The sequence below is a fragment of the Diplotaxodon limnothrissa genome, linkage group LG20 (genome assembly GCF_057381915.1).
Source record: "Diplotaxodon limnothrissa isolate DT_005_m linkage group LG20, D_limnothrissa_male_GT1.1, whole genome shotgun sequence".
Lineage (NCBI taxonomy): Eukaryota > Metazoa > Chordata > Actinopteri > Cichliformes > Cichlidae > Diplotaxodon > Diplotaxodon limnothrissa.
Genome location: NC_140615.1, coordinates 5,589,712 through 5,616,882, shown reverse-complemented (window position 1 = coordinate 5,616,882; position 27,171 = coordinate 5,589,712). Strand labels below are relative to the sequence as shown.

Genomic DNA, 27,171 nt, shown 5'->3' with positions numbered 1-27,171 from the left:
TGAATTATGAAACTGCAAAAAATCACAGAGAACGCATCAGCAAAGATATGAAACGCTGTGAAAATTAATTGCTTCCTGGAAAAGTGACATTTTTTAGTGAAATCAAAATTTCTAAACTGTTTATTAATGCAGCGAGAAAAGAAAAGGTGCAGTATACAAGTGTGCTTTACGTGTCCATTTATCTGCTGACACATTAAACTGCATTAAATGTGCAGAATCATCAGCATCCATGAGTGCTAATTATTCAAACCTGCTTTGCTGTTAGCTGGGTTTTTTTTTTTCCCGTTACTAGAGCAGGCCTGATGCCGGTTCATCACTGCTGTAGTGGAAGTTGATCACTAGGCAGATTCTGGGAACAGCGGTAGGAGCCAGCTCAGCAAAACTCACCTGCTACTATATGGTCTGAGTTTGGCTGCCTGAGCATCTCTGAAGCTGCACTGTACATCAGTGCTGCTGCTCTTCACTGCAGCCTGTCAACAGACTGATGACCTTATCAATGAAAGAGCAAAGTCACCGCGATGTTACGCCTTGAAAGAGCTCAAAGCACTTTTGGCTCGGCTCGGAGCCTCGTCTTTGCCCACCCCTTAACAGCAACTAGAGAGGCAGCTTTGTAAAAGAGCAGACAAGGTTCATTTTCCTGCCGTTAGCTGCCTTAATTTATTGGAAGTGGTGTTGCGGCACCGCACAGAAGTATTTTCACAAAGTGCCGGCAGTAGTTTCACCAACTGACTTGGCTGATAATTTATGCAATTTACTCATGAGTGAAATATGGGTATCCGCTGACGTAGCCCCGCTTACTGGAACGTATCCCTGCACTTCAGTACAGAACTGTAGTTATTCATCCTCCTACCTGCAACAGACTGCAGCTGAAGCCTGAGATTTGCATCTGTGTCAGTTTGGGATGGGGGGGTGGGAGAAGGAACCCCTAGCCCGGCAAGTTCAAAGCTTGCTGCATTGATTACATCATCGGAACTGGAGTGCTGGAACGGGACAATGCACCATCAGAGGGGAGGGAGGGGGGGCAATCGGCTAATCTCACCAGTGCCTCCCTGTGGTGCTCCATGGGCAGTGTGTGGGGGTAGGGGAGGTTGGGGGTGGGGGGGTCTTTCCCTCTCGCTCTCTCTGCCTCTGTCTCTAAGCTCAGCACAGTCCAGCACATTGCAGGACGGCCTGCTCTGCCATGCAGGGTCATGTGACATCAGGACTGTCTGAGATTTTCTGAGAGGGAATGATGCTCTTTGGTGTATTTCCTCCTCTGTGTGTGTGTGTGTGTGCGCGTGTGTGTGTGTGTGTGTGTGTGTGCGCACTCTTGCATGTGTGCCATTACAGGCCAGCACTGCAGGAACTCAGCTGCTGCAGGACACTGCAGGATTGCTGTTCTGCTGCTGGCTCTCTGTCTCCTGCTTCTCTCTCCCTCCTTTCTATATTCACTCAAGCAAATTGCTCAAGGAGGATGGTGAGAGCATGTGCTGCATACTTTTTCAGCAGGGACGGAGGGGTGGGGGGTGCGTGGCTGAGAGAGAGAGGAGGAGGAGGAGGGGGCAGAATCACAGAGGTGCAAAGCATGCCGGTGAGGCGCTCTGCTGGGCAACTGTACCTCTGAGAGAGACTACAGTAGAGAAATTGGAGATGAGGAAAGAGGAGGAGGAGAAGGAGAGAAGGTGGGAGGTGGGGGGAGGGCAGAAGCGAGGTGCAAGGAACATCAGGTGAGTGCGGCAGTTCCCTTCGCTGGCAGTGTAGCACCCACCCTCAGAGAAAGTGTGAGCAGGAGAACTGCAGATGTTCCGAGATGATGTCAAGCTCCGGATGTAGCACAGACCCTTTAGTACAGTTTGTGATCATCATTGTGCCCGTCTGTCTGCAGTGGGGAGAAACAGAAAGTCCAGAGAAACGCCTTGGACTCCAGCCTCACCAAACTGACAATGCAGGGCCGGCTTTTTCAAGGTCTTAGCACAGTTACCCGAGGTGAACTCAGAGCTGACCGTGTAGCCAAGTGAATTCACCATTCACACCTTCCATACTGGTTTCCAAGCATTTGTAATACTTTGACTTTTATAAGAAGCTTTAACCCCCATAAACAATTTATACATTGTTTCTGAAACAGAGATGCTGCAATGAAACAAAAGTAGCAACGTCTTCTTTTAGAGCAAAGTTGCTGAAATATTGCTGCTGCAACGATAGAAAAGACTGGTCCTGCTCTAGGACGTCTTTTAAAAGACTAAAACTTAATATCTAAATGAAACAGAAAGCATTCATCTTCCACAGTTTAGTGCCAAAGTCTCTACAGAGTAGCACTCTGATGTGAAATCCCCTTATAGGATGGCAGAAAAGTCCCAGTAACTACAGCACAACTTCATGACTGCACCACAGCTCCCCTGTCCCAAACAGGCCATTGTAGCCTCATTCTCATTTCCCCATTTAGCACTCAGACACTCACACAGTCCAAGATCCCTGAAAAATCCTTCTCACCAGTTCCCAGCATCATACTTGCAATGAAAACACGCTGGTTAACATAAATGCACAGCTAGCCGAGAAAAGTAGAGCTCAGGCTGCCTGTCGTCTTCTTAAAAGCTAGGTCAGCAAAGATGAAACTCTCCACTGGTGTGGAGAACTCTGCATCCTGGTGAGTTTTTTTGTCCTTGTGTCAAATAGCGAGTCCTCTGGACCAGCCGCTATCTGACACGCTGGCTGCTATTTCCAGCCTGTACCATGTGTTAAACATGGATGAGGGAGCAGTGGAGCCTGACTGCTAACTGACTGGTTTTCTGGCAGACTGCTGCCTGGTTTAATGCTGGTGCAGAGGAGGCTGAAACTGATGAGACAGAAGCTGCCAGGAGCTCTAACACTGCAGGCATGCACACCGACATACACATATCAACTCCTGCAAGGCTCGTTTAATAATAATAATAATTAAAAAAAGTATACAAACCTAGAGAAAGAAGAGCCCATCATAGAAGAAGGCAAACAAGTTAAATAAGACTAGAGAGGAAAGGAAGGTATACCTACGGACCAGCCTCTGACCGCATCTCTCACACAGGAAGGAGAGGAGGAAAACTTCTCTGCACTCACTCTGAGCCTCCTGGTTGCTGGTGATGTGCTTTCATGGCGCGGCAAACTTGACTGCAGCATTGCCTCCTGAACAGAATGACATTGTTTGCTCTCTCTCTCTCCCTCTCTCTCTCTCTTCCTTTCTCCTCCTCCTCTTCCTCCTCCTGTACACGCTTGCTCCCCCTCCTCTTCTTTGCACGCTTGCTGGCAGCATAAACTGCACAGCTCAGCAGTGTTCCCCCACTGCCGCAGCAGATCCTGCATGAGCTCTGCGTATCTGAGTGGGATGGGACTTTTAAAGGGGAACGCAACCTCCAGGGTCAGTGTGTGTGTTTGTGTGTGTGTGTGTGCGCTTATCCTCAGTCTGCCCTCCTCTCCTCCATGTACCCCCTCAGCAAACCTTCCTCCTCGTCGACACCCCCGGGAATCATCAGTGTAAAGGACTCCTCACAGGAGAGACCCCCCCCACCCCCACCTACACGCCTCCCCACCACCCCCTCCGCCGCACACATAACTCGCCATCCTCTTTTATTCGTTTTCACACCACAGCAAAAGCTGCTTTGAGATATGAGGGTGCTCAAAACCTCAATGAGGAACTGTCCCTGCTCCACGCAGAGGCCATCTCCCCCTTGTCACAGTATCCAAAATCACTGAAATCCAATTTCCTCATAAACACACACACACACACAAAAATAAAAATAAAAATCTGGGAGGATGTCCTCAGGTATGGTTTGAAAAATGATGACGTTTAAAGAATGTTTAATTAATCTGAGATCACTAAATGTGAAGCCGTTTGAGTGAATTAGGAAAATCAGTGCTTTTAAATCAAATTTGTCATCTGGTTTTATTGGGGGAAAAGTTGCGTGATTTATTATAATCTAACCAGTAACTAAGAGCAATTTTTCAAGCCAGTACATAAACACAAAGCACACCAAATGCGTATGGGAAACGGTGTCTCCAGGCATTATGATGAATGAGTAATAATCACACAGGCAGTAAATTAATGCATTCATTTCAGAGCTCCCCCTCTCTCTCTCAAAGTTGTACAGTTCTTCTAGGTACAACATTTCCTTCGGTAAAATGTCCTTAATCTGCAATCCCTAATACCTACCTTTCATTACCCAAGATGCACTGCTCCACTGGTGCTATTCTGCAGTGCGCTAAAATATAGAAATATCTTGACCAACCGAATTTGTCTCTTGTGCGTTGCACAACTCTGTGAGAGTGAGATCATCCATCATTCAGTCAGACATTGAGGTTGAACTTCTCTTTTTGCACTCCTTATGGAAATGCGCCTGGTGTTACACTTCCCGGCTTTCAGCGATGACATTTGCAGCGCGCTGCACGGGCAGTGTACAGATAATGGTGCTTCTGTTTGAAAGCGTTTCGAGGCATCAGCGTCTTGGCTGTTCTCTGCAGCAGTGCAGCGCTGTCTGCTTCCAACTGCAGCAGCAAGTTTTTTTTTCCTCTCTCCTCCAATATGACTTGGGCCCCAAGTTGCACCCCGTGATCCCACATTTTGTGGAGGAGAATGAGGAGAACTGCATACATCTCACGTTAACCTTGACTCTGTGCACTCAAAGGTTATGTGTAGCAGTTTTAAGCATATTAGAGTGTGTGTGTGTGTGTGTATTATATGAAAGGATTCTCGTTAATTTGCCTGTATCCTCTGCTTTTATTAAGACACAGTTATTTGCACAGATTGCTGAATCAGCAAAATTCATGTAATGCAATATTGGGAATCAGCTGCTGATATCAGTCAGTGTCCATATCTGCATCAGACGAGCACTGTTATCCATCAGCTATGGGCAAGCACTCTCTGCATGTACCATCTGCATTCAGTGCTGCAGCTGCATCAGTCTGCTGATCCTCGCAGCATCCATCCTCTCGTCTGTACTCACTGACACCGGGGAAAATGCCCCTGCTGGCATATCTCTCACATACCCCACGCCATTTTCAGTAATGGCATCCCTTATAATGAATAAGCCATGAGGAGGGGCCCTTTTACATGTCCTATTAGATTACCTCTGTATGCTTTACCTGGCTACTGTCACTTCATCGCCTTTGCTTCTCCACTTGACTTAATATTCTCTGACACTGTCCCAGCCAAGGACACAGTGGGTAAATATTTGTAAAGCCTCACAGATTATGTGAGCGTATAAATTCAAAGTTGTTTCATCTATTCGGTATGCTTAGTTCAGTGGACGTGTGAATACACTCTTGCAGAAGACTTAATCAATTTTAGCAACTAATTGCCTTTTTGGTTCTTTGTGCCACAGCAGCCGGTCGTCTTTTAGTAATTCTTTGACTAAACTGAGGTTAACGCTAAACCGTGAGAATAAAGGTTATCTGTCAAGTATCTTGACTCCCGCAAATAATGGAGAAGGCTGTAACGCTTGCCTGGTGAGTTTACGTGCGGCTTTTTTTTTTTTCTTTCTTTTTGCCATTCATAGCTCATTCCTCAGCTTCATTGATCTGTCCGGAAAAGATAATAGACACATTGATTCACAAGCTCAGCAGCCTGCTTGGTTTACACATCAGTTCAGAGTAATTCTCAGTAGTCCTTAGTCAAAAAGCAGAATTGCCTTGACTGAGGACAGACTTCTTTTGAAGGTGTAGATTTACCATCTTTTCTGTGAACACCTTGTTTCGTTTGGTTTTTACAGCACAGCAAAATTCTGAGCATCTGACAAGATGCAGCAAAAAAATAAATAAAAAATACAGAAATCTGGAGCGTAGTTGGAGTTGAATGCTATGTTAGAGGGTTTTAAGGTGGCGTAGGAAATGTGACATTGCTGATGAAAACTGGACTCAGGAAGGAGGTTGAGGCGAGCTGGCAAAAATCTCTGCTCACTTCAGTCAGTCAGTCTTACGGAGATGGACTGAATGCAGCGTTCCTGACTTCGTAGAATAAGGTGGTGTGTTTGACTGCACCAGTGCTTCTTTGCTGACCTCATTTTGTAAAGCTGATGAGATTCCTCCCAAGGCCAAGTCGAGTGAAAAAGACACTGTTAATGACACAACAGATCAAATGTGGTTATACTGGAAGGACTGTAAGCACGCAGAGGGACAAACACACTGTGAAGTGTGAATTCCCGGCGAGTGGAGCGGTCCAAGATATCTTTTATTTCCTGATACGGATTTTGAAAGAATCTCTTACAGTATTACTAACCCCCTGATATTAAAGATCCCGATTTGAAGGCCGAGCTTGATATGTGAAACATATGAAGTGCAGGGTGTCATCAGTTTCTCCCTCAGTATGAGAGAGATGGTAGTACAGGGCTGTGATGGATTGATATAATAGCGAGAGGCTGAACTTGTGACAGCTGGCTGCTCTGTTGTGAATGAGCGGCAGCTCTGTCAGCTGTCAGTGTCAGCACCAGCCAGTCTGCTCTCTACACTGGCGCTGGAGCAAAGCATAATGCCCACATCAGCCTTAAGGGGGAGAGACTGCAGCTGGAAAGTCTCGATTAAGCTCTCATACAGCTATAATAATTTCAAGCATGCCCGTGAACAACCCAGTTTCCGTAAGATCTGGCATGCCACGCAGAATGTAAATAAAAACAGATTGCAGTGATCTGTTTAACTGAAAATACCTCAAAGAGCACATCAGATACTGAAACTAAGATAAAACACACATGATGTTGCACTATTTAACAACTAATTACGTTTATAAGATTAAGAAATGAGCATCTTGTGAGGCTGATCTATTTAACCTGTATGTAATCGGGCACTTTAATATTCTCATTGAGAATGAAGGTGAATTCACAAGAATACAATCAGCAGGCACAAACAAGAGAACAGAAGAACAAAGAATGAAGAAAACCATTAGTAATATAGTTTTAAGATCTCAAAATTGGTCCCTATTTCGAAGCCAGTTTGGAGATTGTGTGAAATATAGTAACTGTATCAAGGTTAGTGTAAACAAGTTAAGTATTTATTGGATTATGAGCTGAGTTTAGTTTATTTAGCTTGAAAAAGACAAGAGATGCGAGGTAGTTTGGAAGCGTCAAAGGCTTCATAATGTGACAATAAGGTGTCTGTTTACTCTTCGCTGTAAGGAAACACGCCCATCCTCTTGATACAGTAAAAAACAAGGAGTGTGAAATTTGTGGTTAGTGATTAAAAAAAAATAGGGTTTAACTGCTAGAGTGTGGATGGGGTAGCAGGATGACACAGAACACGTCCTTAACTTCCAAACAAATCTTATTTGATACGTGAGTTTTTGAGACTTCTACACCATCAGACCTCTCAAACCTAAATAAATTGCACAATACATTTTAAGCAAATACCAGTTGTAGCAAATATGGTACAAATTAAAACTCATGTATACTAATTCAGATCTATTTTTTAAACCTTTGTTAGAAGGTCCAATAAATACTCCATTAAAAAAAAAGATATGGCATTCGTTTCATGGTTCAGGCTTTAAAGGGTTAACATCCAGCACTCCTTCGAAGAGTGTGTCGGCAAATCATGCTTCTCAGTGTGAAATTGCTAATAACTTGGGGATTTCATCATCTTTGTTACACATAATTTAAAAAAAAATCCAAAGAAGCTTTTCTCTCTCTATCCACTGAACGAATGGCAGTGAAAGCTCTACTGGGGGCACAGGTTTGGGGACACACAAGGTGTTGAGTCATGTGATGAAATAAGAGCAGGTCTTGCTTATTTCAGCATGAAAATACCAGACCTGAGTCTGCACACCAGCGTAACACAATGTGCTGTTTAAAGAAGAGCCAATGCCTCTTAAGTAGTATTAAACATGCCCCGTCCCCAGATGTTAATCAGACTCTCATTATTATTATTATTATTATTATTTTTACTAACTTCAATTGTCTGAACTTTTCAAGTTTCTGTTTGATTGCCATATTTTTAAGACAAACAAAAATAAAATACATGGATTTTTTTTGGGGGGGTTACCATTTGACTGTCTTTGAGAAAAAAAATAAAACAAAAAAAAGCAATGTCATGTAAATGCCTAAAATTCATACCTGTAAATATAACATTTCACAACTAAATTTCTATATTTCTTTATGGGAAGAAATTAAAGAAGCTGACACAAAAACATCACCATGAAATCATCCTAACATCCTGTGTTGGTGACGTTATGATTGTCCTCTTTGAGACACTGTTGTCTTCATGTTTTTGAACAAAACCAATGGGTGTCCATAATTATGTGTGCGTGTCCTGTTCATCTTGCATGCAGCCTGTTGGTGTGGTCTTTTTTTCACTTGTTTTGTGCTGGACTATATTCTGCCTTCCCAGTTTTTGGAGGAGCGCTCCATATCCTCCATAACAAGTGTGTCATATAGAGATCTGTGCTGTCTCTTGGCCTACATTCACTATTGCCATTTGTTACTGCCACAAACAGGTAACACAAAGGGACAAAGATATATAATATATAGGTTCCTCCAGAGTGGCCTGTTGATGTGTTTATCTGCCTGCGACCCATTTTAGCAGCAGAAGCAGGGGCAGAGGCTCCGGGGTGATTCTTCACATTTTCACTGTCTTCACCAAAAGAAATCCACGGCTAAACGAGTGAGTGTTAAACAGAAAAAGCCCGACTCAAAATCAGAGGTAGTCTAGGAGGAAGAAAGGTTAACATTATTTTTACTGATGGCTTTCATTTATACTGCTTTTAGTCTGCTTTTTTTTTTTTTTTTTGTTAAATTTTATAGCTACACCGAATTAAATCGACATTATACACAATTTTAATTACAGCGCATTACTCCCACTTCATGTGTACTATTGATAAAAACTCCACACTCATTTCAAGTCTGCAACAGTTAGTGTTCTTTAAAGTGTACACAAATTAAATAAACGAATTGAAAAACAACCAAAAATTCATTGCTTGCTTGTCTGCTTTCCCAGTTCTTCCCATTTCTGAGCCTGCTTGTAGTGCTCAGCTGCAATCCCTGATGAAAATCTTCAAAATGAATCATGGACATATAGTTTTGTTTTTTTTTTAATAATAAAATTGGATCAGCAATTTTCTGAAACAGATGGGACTGTAGTTTTTTACTCAAACAGGAGTAAGCACCGGATATTTGGAAACTATTTTCATCCACAGATTAATTAACATTTGGTATTTCTGGCAGCCTAACACTGCATGTGCGCCTGAATTCATTTCTTTGGTTTTTTTGTGACCGTTGTAGAGACATTAAAAGTGTGGCTCGTGTTTTATGACAATGAACGCCTATGGCTCAGAGGAACGCTGGACCCTCTTAACACACATGCAGTAGTTGGATTAAATTGTTGCTTTTTTCCCCCTCAACAGTAAAGGAAATTTAAAATATCCCCAACAATGATTTAAATACAGAGCATCACATTAATATTGTCTTTAAGCTTTGCCTGAAAACTCGTCATTATTGTCTTCGCTTAATGAGTCAATATCTTGTGTTACAGTGAACACAGCTTTGATATTTAATTGTATATTTTTATCTACAACTATTGCACACTGCTAACAACCTGACAGCATAAGGGTGTTATAACACCTTCATCCACTGTAGGCTTTATTCATGCCATCCATTATTTTATGCACCTGATGAGCCAGATTAGAAAATATGGTTTCATTTCACTGATTCGTGTTTATAATTTCTTGCCATGTAGATGTCTGCCTGTCAGGAAAGAGTTGCCGCTGCAGATTTCCAAATTGGATGGATACCATGCTGAGCTCGTGGATGCATGCTTGCCTTATGGAGGCAGCCAGGAGAGCCTTAACCACGCGAGAGTCTGCTCCTGCCATCTGCCGAACCGCTGTGTGACTGATGAGAAGGGCTGGTGCGTGTCCTGGATACTTTCTAATGAGCAGTGTGAGCTAATGCCGGCCTACACCTCATCAGACACCGGTCACTTGCAGGCTTTATCTCCAGTTGGGATGCGCACGGTGAGTTTTGCGTCTAGCACCAAACATGCACAGCAAATATTTCTGAGATTAATTTCTGATGAATACACTAATCAGTTATTCAAATATCCCCTAGGATGAAATGGTTACCTTAGAATAATGCAGATCTGTCTGCAGTTACTGCAGTAACCCTCTGGCTGAGCTTGTTTTGTTGAGAAAAACACCATTTAATCTGCAGATCACCCAGGAAGGCTATCATCCACCTGGGACCCCTCCCCGGAGGTGTGCCGTTCCACTGCTGATTGCCTCTCTGTTTTAGCAGCAATGCACCATTCAAGTCTGCAGGCAACTTGACAAATGAGCAGCGACCTGAGCAGAGGGGATGCTTATACTGCACCACACATCCTGTCCCATCCACAGCCTCGCGTCCCGCAGTGGTTCACCTTTCCCAGCCGATGCCCTTTCCTTATTGTAACGCTGTAAGTCACACATGTAGAGTACATGCTTAAATTCATGCTTGCTGATTCACGTACACACAAAGACGCTGCTTAAAGAGCGTGTAAGTGATCAGAAGCCTATGTATTTTCTATTCTTTCTTCTTCATATATGCTAGGCTGCCCAAATTGATCGTGTAATTTTTCATCATTTGGCAGAAAATGATAAACTGGAACTGGAACGTAAGCACATAAAAATAAAACATTTTCCCCAAACTTTAAAGTGTGCCGCTTTTCTTTCTTTATATTTTTCTTTTACATAATTTTAAAGTCACATTCTTTTAGTTTTGGACCTTTATTTTGACAAGAAAAGACATCTGAATTATAGCTGCAGTGATGGGAAAAACAGCAGCAGGCATTTCTGACAATTTATGTCATCTTCTAAATAAAGTGAATATCCAATTACCTGCGATGTTAGGAGATGAATCTGTTGGAAATACAAGTGCGATTAGAAGCTTGTATAGCTTAACATAAAAAAGGGAGACCATCGTTGTTAAAAAGTTGGGGGGGGGGGTCTACTTTTGCTAGCCAGACATCACTATTCACAGACTGAATTATGTTCTAAACCTCACTGTCTACGCTCATTTCTTTAATAACCGATACAGATAATTTTTTTATTGCTGTGTAAGGATTTCTGCTTTACAAAAATGGACTCTGCTCGTTTTAAATTGCAAGCAGTCCTCTGAAACTTGAGTAGTCTTCTCACCTACAGCCATGAATCTATTTAAGTTCTCAACCTCCAGTACACTGAAAGAGGTGTAAGCAAAAAAGCCATCAGGAGAGCTTCATCAGTTGCAAATCTTTATTTACTCTCTGTGCACTTTTGTGAGCCGGCTAGGAGATAGATTTTTCTGCATGAAGTATTTAATAGCTACAGAAGCTTCATCAGTATGTAGTCTGCAACTGCATCCAAATGCTTTAAGACAGCATCCACCCACCGGTCCTCCTCAGAAACTGCACCTCGGAGCGAGTGAGGAGCAGAGTGTCTGACGCAGCATGCGATCATTCACCTTGACTGCGTGAGCCACTCGCTCGGACTTGCCTCGGCGCAGCTGTCCGCACACACAGAGGCAGAGCACTCTGGCAGCCATGGTTTGAGTGGGACGTACTATCGATCCTGCTGAAATGATGGTTTCTAAAAGGGAGGCAGTAAGCATGTCTGCACGCCCCTCCTCCACTTTGGAGGGGCCCTGAGATATCACCGAGCTCAGCACATTGCACCATCACCGTATGGGGAAAATGGGATTTTCACAGGGAGACGAGCTGAGGGGAAGGTAATTCAAGTCGCCACGCTATGCTCCTCACCAAGGATGTAAAATGAGCCATGTTACCTTCAGACGCCTCACAGAGTGGACAAACAAGGTCATTTTAAAAAGTCCTATTAATTCCAGGCCTTGACATATGCACAAGTTCTGAAGTTAACAAGGAAGTGAAGAAAAGGAAGATGGTTAATTAGCACTTTCATCCACGCAGCTTTTAGTGTGCAATCAGGACAAGCGCCACTGTGTGAATTATTATTCTGAATAAGGTGTAACTGATGTGGAGTTTTGTGCAGACTGTGCGATGGTCTAAACCTCATCCAGAAGGTGAGTATTCAGAGGATCCACTAGATGGCAACACTGTCCTTGTGTTTCCCAACATTTGCGCATATGTTTGCTCTGACTTTCACATTATTAGGAAATTCTGTGCAGGCTGTTATAGCAGGTCCGCTTCCACTCCATTCATAGGTGGCATGCACTGTACAGGAGCTTTTCAGAGATGTGAAGCTACTGCACCCTTTGCGTAGCAGATGACGGTTGTATGAAGAGCATACATGTCATGTTTGGTACAAATCAGTCATCAGTCGACACGCACGACTTTCCTTGGGGGGGTCAGTGTGTCAGTGAGTTGAGTATGATTTGCGACCTACTGAGCGACACTGACTGATGGCTCCGAGGACCGCAGCTTACCTCAAAAACATTAGCTCCTTTTTGAAGCTGTCCAAGTGAAAGACAGCCTGAAGGTCAAGGTGAAGAAGAAAATGCATCAGTATCGTCATGACGGTCATATGGTGTCTGTGCATACTTACTAACTGTGTTAATCGCCATCACTGTTACATATCCACGCATAAGGACAAAATATTACATCATAATTAAGTTCAACGATACACAAGTGAACACAAAAGCAGAAATATCCTATTATTCGTGTTTGGTGTAGCCATTATAAAGAAGTATTTAGACTGAATATAAAACCTCCAGCACATACATGTGAAAAATATGCCTTTCTTTTTCTGAAAAGTCTATAACAGCAAATATAAGCTCTGAATTAACAATAAAGGACTTGTCTACCCTCCTTTTTTTCACTCTCTGTTTCTGTCTCCTCTTTATGTCGTTAATGCTTCTCTTTTTCCAACTTGGAACTCATAGCATGCCAGCTCCGGCACTGTATAGCTACACAGATAATGTGGATAATAACATAAAATGAAAAGAAAAGAAAAAAAAAAGACTAAGAAGATGAGCCTATAGAGAGTCTACAGCGCTCCTCTTGGCAAAGTAAATGTGTTTGGCACAACAAAGCATTCAGACCGTGATTCTGCTTAATAAAACACCCAAACAGGACAAGAAAAAACAATAAAAGTGAATAAACAGTTGATGTGTGGGGTCCTACTTGACTTCTTTAACACTGAAGGGTGAACTATACTGAAGTTAGCTTTATACTGGAACATTTCAGTAGGTTTTCCATTTACAGCAATGTGTAAATTTTGTTTTCAAGTCCATGATGAGGTGTATGATTGTTTAGTATCTACATATGGACTCACTGCCACTTTGTTAGGTACATGTTATTAGTACTGGATTGTTCTTCAGAGCTGCTTTACACCTGGTTTATGCTTCGGCAGGAAATCTACCTCATAAACTTCCATGTGTGATCACAATCATCTGTTGTCTACTTTTGGGAAACCTGGGTGAATTGTTGCTTCAGTTTTCTGTTCTTAGCTGACAGGATCTGCACCAGGTGTGGTGTTCTACTGCTGTAGCCCATCTGCTTTAAGGTCTGATGTGTTGTGTAAGATGCACTTCTGCACACCTTGGTTGTAATGAGTGGTTATATTTTAATTTTCCCTTGCTATTTTTTTTCCCTTGCTATCATCTCAAACCAGTCTGACTATTGTACTCAACAAATATAGTTGCAAAGCTCGTGATGAGTGTAAATGCATTTGATAAATATTTTTATATTTGTACACATCTTTGACCACATGCACAAAAAATTAAAAATAATTTAACCCATGATACTGGACTGTAGGACCATTTAAAAAAATACATATATCTTCGGATTCATCTTATGAAAAATACACCTTTTCACTATCTTAAGACGCCAGAAAGGTTAGCATAACAAAACAGTTCTCTAGAAAGTGTTCATATCAGCAGTGAAATGTATTAGAATCTGATATTATAATTGGGTTTACATCTTCACTTCGGATTAAATATCGGCACCGCATATTATTTTAGATTTTTCGTGAATACATTTATGGCCTAAAGAAAATCAGCATAAACTGCATTACCAACACGAAGCCATCTTTGCTGTAGCTGCAGCCGCTCTGTGGGGAGGTCCTAATCTGGTCTAGCAGCTGGGAGCGTTTGACCACGTGACGCGAGAGCTGCTAGAGAGCAGCCATCACCATTTCACCTAATTCATGCCCAGCCTGGGAAAAAAGGTAAGAGCACAAGGAAGAGGAAAACTACGATGGAGTAGCTGAAGCCGTGCCTGGTCTCATCCACTGTGCTGCCGCCTCACAACTTAACAAGGTGTGTTTGCCGTGTGCTTTTCCTCTTGTGTTTTTGTGCTTACTGTGTCGAAACGTTTGTTTCGCTTCTAGTGTTTCTCTTTACATCACATTTAAATATCTGATATAAAAAAATAAAACAACGCCTGCAAAGCCTCCTCCCCCAGTTTAGACATAGCGACACAGTTTACTGGTTACTATCTTCGTCCCCCCCCCCCCCTTCTCTCTTTTATTAACATTAGCCATATTGTGTAGCTGCTTCAGCTAACGCCGACGGTTTTTGCTGTTTGTCGGATAACAAATGTTTCGCAGGCGGTCGAGTTTCAGGTAAACAAAGAAAAAAAAAAAAAAACCGAAGCTAAAGAAAGGCCAACCGTAAGAAACGGTTGACTCACGCGCTTCTTCTGTTTGTAGTTGCGCGTGGACGGTTCCACGAGCTCGGACCACACGGTCGCCAGGTCCATTTAAAACTATTAAGCCCAGGCTGCTTTTACGGTAGCTAGCATGGCAAAACTCTGAGGAATAAGTGTCCAGAAGGCCTACATACGCTCATTCACACCCTGCTGCTTCAGCTGCCAGCACGCTTTACTTTCACACAGTAAGTTTAGTTTTTATTCGGGCTGTTGTAGATGCGTGTTGGTACCAGTTTAGTCAAGGCCTGGAGGTAGAGGCACTATTGTTATACCTGGCTTCTCTTATGCTAATAGTCTGTCCTCAGTTTCAGAACGTGTGTGCTGTCTGTTTAAAGCTGTTTAGTTAGACATGAACCAATCAACAAAACCTGGATATTCTAACTTGAAAGGCGATCTTCATATGCCTGTGTAAGGTTGCATTAGCTATAGCGTTGTGCTAAATCGTGGTGATGACAAACTACAAAAAGTTAAAACTCAAAACAAAGCAGACTATATTAAATTCTTGAATGCACTCCTGTGCGACACAATGACTGTCTTTATTAAAGCTTGACCTGTATGTATTCAGGAAATCAGAAAAACAGGCTGTGGTTTAAGTTCAGGTGGGCCTGGTCTAAATTGAGCCTTACAATAGAAACAAGTGTCTTGATGCATGTTCAGTGATGTCCAGATGAACAGAATCAACTTTCCCGGATAGAAACAAATGTTTCCTTGGCTCAGGAAATCCGGCGAGGCCTGTCCTTCTGCATTTTAATCAGCTTCAAACCATTTGGGGGGCCCACGAACCCTAAACAAACCCAGGCTAGGATCCCAGCCCAAATACACCCCTCCACAAGCAGTCTTTTATACTCCCTGTGGGTATGTTTGTTTTGAAGTCCAAATGAAATCAGGGACGACTTCTTATTGTTCTTGCATTTTTGATTTGCCTGCTAATGTTGCATGCGTTGTAAGGTGGCCCTGTGCGGTGGGAGGGGGAGGGGGGGATGGTAAACTCCTGGCACAGAGAGTGTGCAAATTAACATGTTTCACTCTCCATGAATGCTGGACAGCCATCGAAAAAGAGATTGTTTACATTCAGATGCTGGCCACCCACTGCTTGCTTTTTCTTCCCTCCTTGCTTTCCAATCACTAAAGAGACATGACCCATTTAAATGGTTGTTTACTTGCATTAGAAGAAAGGCCAAAGCACTGCTCAATGAACTCTTGTCTACAATTCAATTAGAGTGGCCTTCCCTGCAGCACCATTTTCCACATTACACAATGCTCTCTACAGCTTTGCTGCAACATGGGCAGAAACGGGAAGCCCAGAAAGCTGCAGCTGTGACACCTGGGCCCACAAAAGTCACATATGTCTTTGGGATATTATTTCCAAACTAATCTTGCTACTGATTGCTTCTGGGCTTATTAAGGGAAACATGCTTCATGCTGTAAAAAGAAAAACTAGTATGAAAATTAAATTTGAAGACATAAATTCTTCATTTTTCTTTAACAGTAATGAGAAGGTAGTCCATCAGGCTTTTATTGTCCAGTTTCTCTGCTGAAACTATTTCTGCCTCAAAAGAGCTCCTGTCCAGCTGTGCTTCTCTAAAACTTTTTTTAAAACCAGACATTTTATTACAGCTTTTCCTGTTGCCCTCTGACTAGACAGCAATATAATAGGAAATGGCTGGAGTTTTTCCTGTCTTTTTTCCCCCTGTTTGTGGAGGTTGTGGGAATATTTCACTTTCACATTTGATGCGTCATGTTATCCTGTGGAGAATGCTGCTTTTTATGCTCTTTTAACATTTCCAAAGCCAGCACTATTAGAAGATTTAATCGCATTTGTAATGCCGCAGAGCAAAAACTCCTGTTGATTTTATTACATACATTTTGTTGCATTCAGGGTTGGCCTATCAGCCACTTGATAAATGGTCGAAATTGGCAACGTCAAGTTTTCGTGAGTTCTCAGATGTACTTTTCTTTTTCAAGAAATGTTGGTAAAGTAATGCATGAAATTGAGGACAACTAATCAAATAAGACTTGAATGTTTTTCATGTTGTTTGTGCAACGTAATCCCAAATTAAATTACTTAGCCAAAAGGAGAACACAATAACATGGGTGTTTACCACTTACACATGCAGAGCTATGTACACTGCATGGATCTGGAGCTATATTTTATCCAGACGGTTAAATTTATGTGAAAAAATCAAGTTTTGTCGGTCTGCACAACCACATCGAGCCACAGGCATAGTCGGATTATGTGGTTGTTTTTCTACATCTATAATAAATGAATTCAGTTAAGCAAAAATTCAAAGCTGATTATCACAGTTTATCTGCTGCAGTGTGATGAACGTTGACTTCTGGGTAAAATAAAACTGAAGCATACATTTGTGCTCATATCAAAAAGAGTTTTAAGCAGACACATTCCTAATAGTATAAAGTGATAACACCAATAGGATAAATTTCCTGTCATGGATTTTATGGGATGCTGCCATCTCGCCCAAACCTATATAGCCATTTGTTTTATAAGACCCTGAAGATGGCATCTATAATCTGTCGGTTATTAAATGTTGAGCTGTAGCTGTCCAAACTGCCACTTTAACTAGGTCAGCCTATTCTCTGTGACGAGTCTAATCCATTATACAAAATCGTTTCAATCTAGCAAATACACTGTTGACTAAGTGATGAGAACTCGTTGGTCTTGTCTTTCTTGGCTGGCTCAGCATAAGAACTGAAACTGTTGAACTGGTTTAAATGGGGGGGGCGGGACTCTGCCTTGGTCTCACTGTATGAAAGCTGAAGAGTTTTAAGTTAAAGATAAATGAATGGCAGTGATGTCTTTTGTTAAGGTTGTAGAAATGTGGCTGTGGTCAACAGATGCCTGCTTCCTGTTGTATGATGATGTTATCTTGTACTTGGTTTTATATCTTTGGTCATATGACAGTGCCTTCTTTATGTTAAATGCAGTCAGTCATGAGAGCAAAGTCACTCTTGAGGGTACATAAGACTTGCTGTTTTCCTTATACGGATCCTGATGATGTTTTGTTTTATCTAATGCTGTCATTGTCTTAAACAGATTAGTTTGAACTTTGTTCTGCTTTCATTTCCTCTGACCTCATCAGGTTGGCTTCCAGCTCGTCATCTGGCCTTGGCTGTCTGCATCTAACAAAGCAAAAGGACAAACCTGCATCTTAGGTGACCGCAGGACACTGGAATAGAGGGTCTGTGGCTGATTACTCCCCCCATTAGTCTTTGAGGAAGCGGGGGGAGGAAGAGGAGGAAGAACGAGCTGCTATATCTACCTGTAGCATGGGGCAGAAAGTCCCAGGTGGCATTAAAACCATCGATATGCGGGATCCAGCATTCAGCCCCCTGAAGTTGGAGCTACAGGCCCTGAATCACACTAAGCCATCACGACTGGATCTGCTGCTGGACATGCCACCCGCGAGCCTGGACATCCAGGTCCAACACTCGTGGAACAATGATGACCGCTCCCTCAACGTCTTCGTCAAAGATGACAACAAGCTGGTGTTCCACCGGCACCCTGTTGCGCAGAGCACGGACGCCATCCGGGGCCGTGTTGGCTACACAAGGGGACTGCATGTGTGGGAGATAAGCTGGGCCATGCGCCAAAGGGGTACACACGCTGTGGTCGGAGTGGCTACAAGTGACGCACCTCTACACTCAGTGGGCTACACAGCTTTGGTAGGAAGTAATGCTGAATCCTGGGGCTGGGACCTGTGCAGGAGTAAACTCTACCACGATGGCAAAAATCACCCAGCAAAACCCTACCCGGCCTTCCTTGAACCAGACGACACCTTCATAATACCAGACTCTCTCTTAGTAGTCTTGGACATGGATGAGGGGACTCTTGGTTATATAGTAGATGGACATTATTTAGGGGTGGCATTCAGAGGACTTAAAGGCAGGAAGCTGTACCCTGTGGTGAGTGCTGTGTGGGGACACTGTGAAATACGAATCCGGTACATAAATGGACTTGATCGTAAGTATGAATTTTAAATTAAATATTACTCCCGTTCAGATTGTCTGTCATGTTCAGCTGTGTCATTGTGATCTCTTGTTTACTGAGCTCACCTAACCAGTGGGAGGATTTATTGATGCAATAAAAAGAGGTTTAACAGTTAGGGCTTGTCCCAGTGTCTAAACAGGCCATGTTACCAAAGAGTAGCATTACTGTATTTGTGTGGCTACCTCTCTAAATGTTATGTAAAACAGTACATATATCATTACACAGTGTGTTATCTTGCTGTTCAGTCCAGATTACTTAGAAATTTATATATAGATGCCTCTCTGGCTTAATTTGCCTGATATCAGACATAAAATGGAAGTTAAATCACTATTAAAGTCTGACATTGCATCCACTCTGGCAGCAATAGGAAATGTCTCAGTTTTGGTAAACAATTTTGGATCACTCTAAAGTAGAAATGTAATATATTTATATATAAGTATGTGGTGTCTCTCTCTCTCTCAGTCTTTGTCTACTTCAGAAGAGGCACAAGCGCAGGTTGTCTTCAAATCACAGGGCTGGTGTTTCAATTCCTGGTCCCTTTGTAGAAATACAGAATCATCCTTAGACAAGCCACCAATGTCAAGCTGCTCAAAGTATCAGGCCCTGCATGGCAGCTTCTCGACCATTAGTGTGATTAAAAAGTAGTTACCAGTAGTCAGCTATCACTAAAAAGGTGTGGTATATGCTTAGTTCATTCATTTATTGACTCTTTTTTTGTTTGTTCAAAAGAAGGAGAAAGATTTGTAAACACAAAGTGCAAACAAAAGCAGTCAAAGGTAACATTTTTTTCAAAGGTAACAAAAGCAAAGACAGGAGAGTGAGGACTTGTGAGACAACAAATAAAAAGTTTCAGAAGTTCACTTTAAGCAGTTCTTTGTTTCAAATGAACTTTGACCAAAATTAATTTTGTGACAAGTAAACTACATTTTGCCCTCTTCATGGCCAGATTTTAAAGAGACGGGCAAATAAAAACTTAATTCCAAGCGTATCATAAGCTACATGTTGCATTGTAAGAGGAAATCTGTTTTATATTAAAATTGCAAGTTTCTCAGGTTAATAGAGTGCATAGCAAACTCCTGTCAAGTCCCAGAGCTCTCTCCATCAAGTTAACATCTGTCTGAGGTTGCCTTTGTCTTACTTTCAGTTTTTAATCCTCCCTCTTTGCCAGCTCAGAATGGGGATTTTTTTTTTCTTCAATGTTTTTGGTTTGGTACATTTTCTGTAGGTATTCTAGTTGTTCCGCTGTCTGCCATTTCACCTACATGGGGAAACCTACTAATGGGTATCGGGGAAAATGACAACACTGTCTTCGTGTTTTGGTTGTTCTGTCTACTTCATTTTCTTGGTAAAGGTACCCTGTGTTAGGCTTTGCAGATTTAGTCATTTTTCTAATCCGCATTTCTCAATTATGGATTAATGGTTATGCCTGAATGAGCGAATGGTATCATATTTGACAAAATCAGTTTCTTATGTATCCCTTGTCTGAGGTGTTGTCTTGAGATTACCTCAGACAGCTGTGTCCTGTGCTGAACTAGTGCATGAACAGACATGCTGCAAACTTCCCTTTCTTGTCATTGCCTGCACTTTGGCTTGCTTTTAATCAGAACCAGGTGATCCTTTATGTAAGTGTACAAAAAACAACATGCTAGTTGTCCCATCAGACAAATAATAAGAAATGACTCCAGTTGGATTAATCCCAGTTATTCCTTGGCTCATGAGGTTTCAGTGAGGAAAGATGGTGCTTATTGAAACATGTTGTACTACCCGGATGTCCCAAGTGTTCTGTGCTCATTAGATTTTTATGTTGAGCTCAGATCTCTTGACCTAGTTTCAGCCTGAATAAAAGAAACTGTCATATACATAAAAGCCTCTTTGAAGTTGATTTTTTTTTTTTTTTTAACTGTTGTATTTGGAGCAGGGAGATCTCTAATCTTAAGTAGTCTTGTTAAACGCACTTGGTATCATTATATGTAGTTAATCTTGTGACTTGATCCAATGTGCAGAGCTGCCACAGCAGCTGAAGTCCACACTTTTTGTTGTCTCAAACAAGTCCAAACCTGGAGAAAATACGTATACTAGAGTTGCAAAGTTGAGATGAGATAGCCTTTATTTGTCAGTTGCAGGTCTTTTGCCCATCTGTTCCGCACATACACATTTTATGTTCTACATTTTAAAATATGACAAAAACTGTAGTGGACCAGTATTTGGCACTGAAGACTTTTGTCTTTTAAATAAACTGAGACGGCGTATATGTTGTTGCTCACGAAGTGAAATGTAGGCAGTAAAGTTAAATAACCTAGAATCTTTGTATCAGAAACTTCATTCTCCTGCTGCTACCTCCATTACTCTTAAAAAAAACAAAACAAAAACAAATAAACAAAAAAAAAACTGCCTGTATTACCAGATGATTCTTATGGGACAGGCATGGTTGTGCATTGGTCATATGCAGTTTTGCATGCACTTATATATTGTAGCTGCTTACTGTCGTCAGAGGGCAGTGTCATAAATGTGGAACAACTTGTCTGTGGGCAACTCTTGTTTGCATCAGGCTTGCTGACAGATTCTTGACTTCTGCCTGCAGAAGTGGAATTGAGCTAGCCCTACAAAAGCCAAATATGTGATCAATAGATTTTTTTTTTTTTTAAAGGAATATTTTAGATGCATTATGGTGTACTCTACTATTTAACTTGTGTAAGCTGTCATATAAACAGCTGAACTGCATTTGCAGTGTTCTTTTGTCCATGGGGCATGTGTGGATCCCAGATGTGTTAATACTGTGTTAGAAATCATCCATTTTATTTCAGAGTGCATGTTTTGATGGTGTGAAGTGCCTTTGAATATCTCAAGCCTAAAAAACTTAAGCTCAAATGTGGAACATCATAATGACTGATGTATGGAGACATAATTAGTTTTTGAGGGGGAAGGTTAGAGCTCAAAATTTGGCTACAGTCCACTGAACCTGCTGCCTTCTCTAGAGCAGCAGCCTCCGGTTAAAACAATGTTATTGGACATGACACGATATGCACGCTGCCTTTTTGCTCGACTTATACATGCTCCTGAAATTAGCTTCTGTCTCTGCAAATGCATAATTTTAACTTTATCACCCTCTTTCTCTCCCCCAGCTGAACCGCTCTCTCTGATGGACCTGTGTAGGCGTTCAGTGAGGGTGGCATTAGGAAGAGAGCGTCTGAGTGAAATCCATAGACTACCCCTGCCAGCCTCTCTCAAGAACTACCTGCTCTACCAATGACGCCGCCGACAGTCACAACATTCTGAGCACACCCTCATTTCTTTGTTTCTCTGGGATCATTCTCGGGTTAAACCTGTTTGACAGCATTGCTCAAGCCTCCAGGACTGAATCAGCCTCATGATTCTATGAGTACGCTTCCATGTCAGTGGCTGGACTCCTTTTCAGTTTCTTATCTTGTTTTTAATGACTCTTTCTCAATTGTATTATCTAACTTTATCAAATCAGGAATCACTGAGCACTATGCACACGCTGATCCAGGCGATGCCCTGGCAGTCACCAGTTTGTAGGTTGCTGTGGTCAAGGTAGTTAAGTGGTCAGTACCTCTGCTGTGACCTCCAGACTTTCTGATTTATGCATTAATGGCTTGCAGGCTCAGAAATGTGATACGCTGTAGTACTAAAACACCTAGTGATGAATTGGCTCAGCAATGCATTGCCTGTATCTGACCACAAGGTGGCAGCACATATCAATCTGTAAAACAACTTAAATTGAGCATTATAACAGAATTGTTTTTAGAAATCAGAAGATTTTAAAAGTGGTAGTGGATTAGAAAAAGGAAAAAAAAAAAGTGCTCCAGACACAACACAGAAAAGAGATGCTTACCACTCCATAGAGAGCGTCTGTAGTGCAGTGCGGTTAGTGCACTGTGAGGCCCCTGAGCTGCTCTGACCTCTCACTGTGCTATCAGGTTTCTGTGATCTAAAAGGGCCGCATCACTAGCCATCAGGCATCCGACAGGAATGCGATCAGCAGTAATTTTAACAGAAATATAATGTCACTGTGATTATTTGTAGCATGCATCTGCAGGAATTGTTTTCTCAATAGAGTCACGTCTTTTTATCATTTATCACTCCTGCTTTCTTGTAGTGCAGTAGTTTTCAACCACATGCCGTTGAGGCCCAAGAGTTTTTTTTTTTTTCTTTGTTTTGTTTTTTTTAAATCAGTCTCTTCATCGGATGACTTCACTGGTTTGCACAAATTAAGCCAGGTAATGGGGAAAACAAATGAAATAGCTACTTTAGTGTAACAGCTGACTGACTCTTGGGTCCCACTGGCTCATAGCTGAGAACCATTGATGTAGTGTTTGTGTTTATTACATTAAAAAAGAGGGGCAAGGGGAGTTTGAGGTAATGGGCTATGTAGATGCCTGAATTCACAAGCTAAAGTTTTAAGGCACTGTACTGAGATAAAAAATGACAATCTTCAACGTGCTGCACAAATGTAATAAAAGGTCAAATTGCCAACGCAAATATCATAGACCTGTTGTCGCTAGTATTTTTAAATGTGCAAATGTGACACACATTCAGGAAGCAGCTGAACGTGGACACACTTCACTTTTCCTTGCTTGCAGCTTCCTTTTTTATTTGTACTTCTTGTTGTAGATTTGTTTGTAAGTATCTATTAAAGATGATTTCAAATTATATAGTGTGCATTGTTTTAACTGCAGCCAAAGCAGTACAATCTCCTGTACTCTACAAACTCCCTGGCTGTGTTCACAGTATGGAAACTACATTAGAAGTACTGTAACTAATGGTCATTATTAGGTCTCTTTACTTTAATAATTCTTTAAAATTTTTTTTAATTTTTAAAAAAATTGTTTTTTTAAGAATGAGACCGTTTTAACACTTAGATGACAGAGTACTGAGATTTGCTGTCTCCAACTCATTTGATGGAGATTAACCATTAAAATAAAGGGAGCAGAGATGGTGTCATTATAAACTGAAGTAGAGTTGTTTAGTTATTCCTATCTAAAATATAATGGATTTGTAAATAAATCATTCAGTCATTTTGGAATAGCTTTGTCACTGGATGCTTAAGGAAAGAATAGGAAACAAACGGATGCTACATTACCATCATCCTCCCACACAGGTGTTTTCACTGTTTGGTCTCAGTGTGTGGAGCAGTGCGTGGGTGTGTCCACTGAGTCTATGTTTGGACCTGTTTTTCTGACATGAAACAGGTAATTGTGTTACTAATCACAATAATTAATGTTTTGTTCCTAAACAACAGAACCTTCATTTATGTCATTAATTAGGGTTTCTCTGTTTAATGTTAACATAGCTGCTGTGAATCCAATTACTGAAATGACTTGCAGATATGAAAGAACACTTATGTCCTCCCAGTTAGATTTGAGTATTCCATTGATCCTATACTTTTTATGCCTAGTAGGTAAAAATACTACAAGCGGCAAATTTGATTGTATTCTTATGTGCTGGCTTTCAGATGGGACTGATTTTAGTGAACAGGTAGGAAAACATGAGTGTATATAATGACATTAATAATGGCTGAATTCCATTTCGCTGATTCAGAGAGAAGTAGTTGTGTGTTGAGCTAATGTCACACTGCGATGGCTTCCTGGGAGACATGGATATCACGAGCCTTTATTAATGATATTAATTACAAATGACTGCATCAAGGCTAAAGATTAAGAGTATTTTTGTTTGTGTATTTCTTTGTTTTTGTCTTTGTTTTTGTGGCAGGAAGTGTTGCACTCTAGTACTAAGTAAACAGACTTTTGTGACCTCACTGGACCAGATGTGAAGTCTTATCAGCCGGATAAATGGAAATCACCTGTGTGGAACAACAAGAAAAACAAGTTTACTTGTGTAAGCTTTCAACAACGAGGCAATTCAAGATATGAGCTAAGATAAAAAAAGAGTGTTTAAAAAGTTTTTAATCTTGAAGTTAAACTGAAGATTAATAGTTAAATTAACATTGTACACTATGACAATCCAATGCTAGATAAGAAGAAGAAGGTTTGTTCTGCATAACCTGAGAGATCCAGAAACTGACTCATGGATTGTCTAAGTTCTTAGAAAACAGGATGCCATTATAAGGATCTGAGACACTGGCTCATGTGATCCACTGTCCTGTCTTTAGTGAGAATGCTGCCACAGCTCAACACTGGACTTTTGGTAGAATCCAGCTCATCCACACACACATACATACTGTATATCAGCGGTTTCCAACCTTTTTTGCGCCACGGACCGGTTTATTCCTGACAATATTTTCATGGACCAGCGTTTAAGGTGTCGCGGATAAATATAACAAAATAAAACTAGTACCGGTACCGAAAAAAAGAAAATTTATTCATAACACACGTGAAAAGACCCAGGAAAACAGAGTAAACGATAAAAACGATAACAAAATAATGCTGAAAACCGATAAAAACCCTGAAAACTATACATTTCACACCTGAGCCTCAACTCTCGCGGCCCGGTACCGGTCCGAGGCCCGGGGGTTTGGGACCGCTGCTGTATATGATAAACCATGGGGGACATCTTAAGCTTCTCCTAAAATTTGCATTTAAAGCTAAGTTACTGAGCTGATTTACTTGAAAGATTTTAGCCATACTATACAAAGACCATGGGGAACATTAGCTTTTACAAACTGGATCCTTTGACCCACAACTTTTAGGTACATAAATAGCACGAGGTCTTCTGAATGTCAGTGAGATGCAGAGCCACATTTTGTGGCTCCTGACACTGCATGTCCTACCACATTTCACAGCCTTTATTTTATTCCTCATATAATAAATACCAATTAAGAAATATATAGGTGCTGGTTTACAAGTTTAAAAAAAAGGTAAACAAACACACTCGGAGTGCTTTAAATGGTAATGGGTAAAACCAGTAAAGTCGGGAGCAGGCAGTGGTGGGATGGGTGTGGGTGGGATTTAACTTTCAAGACTGCATCAGTCTCCGAGGCCTGTGACCGTTTCTTTGACGCACAAACCGAGACCCTCCAGTGCATGAAGAGGTTTTAATTTAATTTAATTTTTTTTATACAGAACATACCTTATTAAGCAGCTCTTTTAGCAACAAAAGAAGACTGATTTGTGCTTAGAATGCTTAGAAATGCTAGAAATGTTAGTGTGATAGTGAACAACCTGTTTTAAAGATTAAAGTAAAATTGATTAGAAAAACCTGAAATAAAGAAATCAAAGCAAACATGGGTTTTATAGCTATGAACAGCCACACCAAATATGCATTTATTGCAACTGGTCACTTGATGTCAGCATTCGCAGTACTTAACTAACCATAAAAACAGTTGGTGGTTTTGATTTTTTTTTTTAAAAACTTCTCTAATGAGACTCATTCTAATTCAAAGTATCAGATTGCACAACCCTTTTAAAACTACCTGTCAAAGTGGGTAGGCCAGAAGATGATTTATAGGACATGAAAGAGGAAAAACAAAACGCTCCTACGCAAATGTGTTCCTGTGTTCCTGCACTTTGGACTGAATCTATGCTTGTGCAATGAAAACTGATTAATCTAACTTCTCTGGGCCCCAACTGTGAAACGGTAACAGACCTAAAAAAACTAAGGCTTTCCAATAAATTCAGCATAGTAAAAATATATTTGTCTGTGAAATTAGACGTAGGAAGTGACATGATCTCCAGGGCACCTTGTGCCAGAGGCTGCCTCATTTTCTTCCAATCAAAGTTAGCATGATTTGTTGATAACCCAAATGAAATAATAATACATATAAGTAAATAATAATAAGAAGACTAAAAAAACATGGAAATAGCAAGTATAAGCTAAGTTCCAGTGTCAGTGCTCTCACGTCAATAACAAAAACATGTCAATACAGGTTTGCAAAAGCAATTTAAAACATGACAAAATGTGCCAGTGAGTCTGGTTTGACGACGTTGCGGCAGAGAGACAAATGTTGTTGCACAGACAAACAGCCCGCAAGGTGCAAAACAAGGTTACAAACTCTCTCTGCTACCTGTCCTCAGTGTAAGAACAGCTGCAGTAAAGTATTACTGCACACTATAACATGGGTGGATGGCTCATGCCACAACGCTGCATATCTATAGTATACAGCCATTAAGTGATATTTTGTCTTGAGTTAACTCAGAGGTCTTCCTGTTGATAAAGACTTGTTGTTTTTACTTTTTATATCCCTCTTTCCAGGCTCGTTACAGGCACATGTGCAGAAGCTTGAGGTAGCAAATGTTAGATAATTGGTCTGTGATATGTTTACAGATTAGCATGTTCGGTATTTCTGTCTTATGCCTTGCTTCTATACTGACTTTGATTCCTCTTTTTTTCAGAGCATACCTCCACCTATGCACCCACTAAAGAGTTGGTTTGAGTCATAAACTATAATTCCCCAATGAAGAGCAAAAGTAACACAAAAGTGTTTTTGTTGGAGTCAGGAGGCATCGATTTCTGCTGTTGATGCCAGTAGTAGGACCAGTACTTATGTAATAATAATTTGAATAATAATAACTTGAAACAAGCAAAGGCGCAGGGAGGGCGAACACATGGGCCTACGTCACGGACAACACCCACCAGCCCGCCCTCTGACGTCAGCACGATCGGCTCTTCAGGTCACCCTGTCGCTCCAC

General features: G+C 41.3%; 1 protein-coding gene across 2 annotated transcripts; it reads left to right on the top strand.

Moving 5' to 3' along the window:
- Positions 1 to 14,035: 14,035 nt before the first annotated feature.
- On the top strand, positions 14,036 to 23,108 carry spsb1 (splA/ryanodine receptor domain and SOCS box containing 1). Of its 2 annotated transcripts, none has more exons than XM_085344460.1 (3): positions 14,036 to 14,168; positions 17,658 to 18,538; positions 21,688 to 23,108. In XM_085344460.1, exons 2-3 carry the CDS (start codon positions 17,845 to 17,847, stop codon positions 21,813 to 21,815), a joined length of 822 nt encoding a protein of 273 aa, XP_085200586.1. In that variant the 5' UTR covers positions 14,036 to 14,168; positions 17,658 to 17,844; the 3' UTR covers positions 21,816 to 23,108. The 2 variants fall into 2 exon arrangements, with proteins under 2 accessions (XP_085200586.1, XP_085200587.1); XM_085344461.1 differs by lacking the exon at positions 14,036 to 14,168 and adding an exon at positions 14,457 to 14,473.
- The last annotated feature ends 4,063 nt before the right edge of the window (positions 23,109 to 27,171 follow it).

Bases quoted from the DNA above. Each gene is read 5' to 3' on its own strand.
- spsb1 (XM_085344460.1), top strand. From the start codon at position 17,845: ATGGGGCAGAAAGTCCCAGGTGGCATTAAAACCATCGATATGCGGGAT. The intron at 18,539-21,687 runs GTAAGTATGAAT...TCTCTCCCCCAG, and splicing joins GTACATAAATGGACTTGATC to CTGAACCGCTCTCTCTGATG.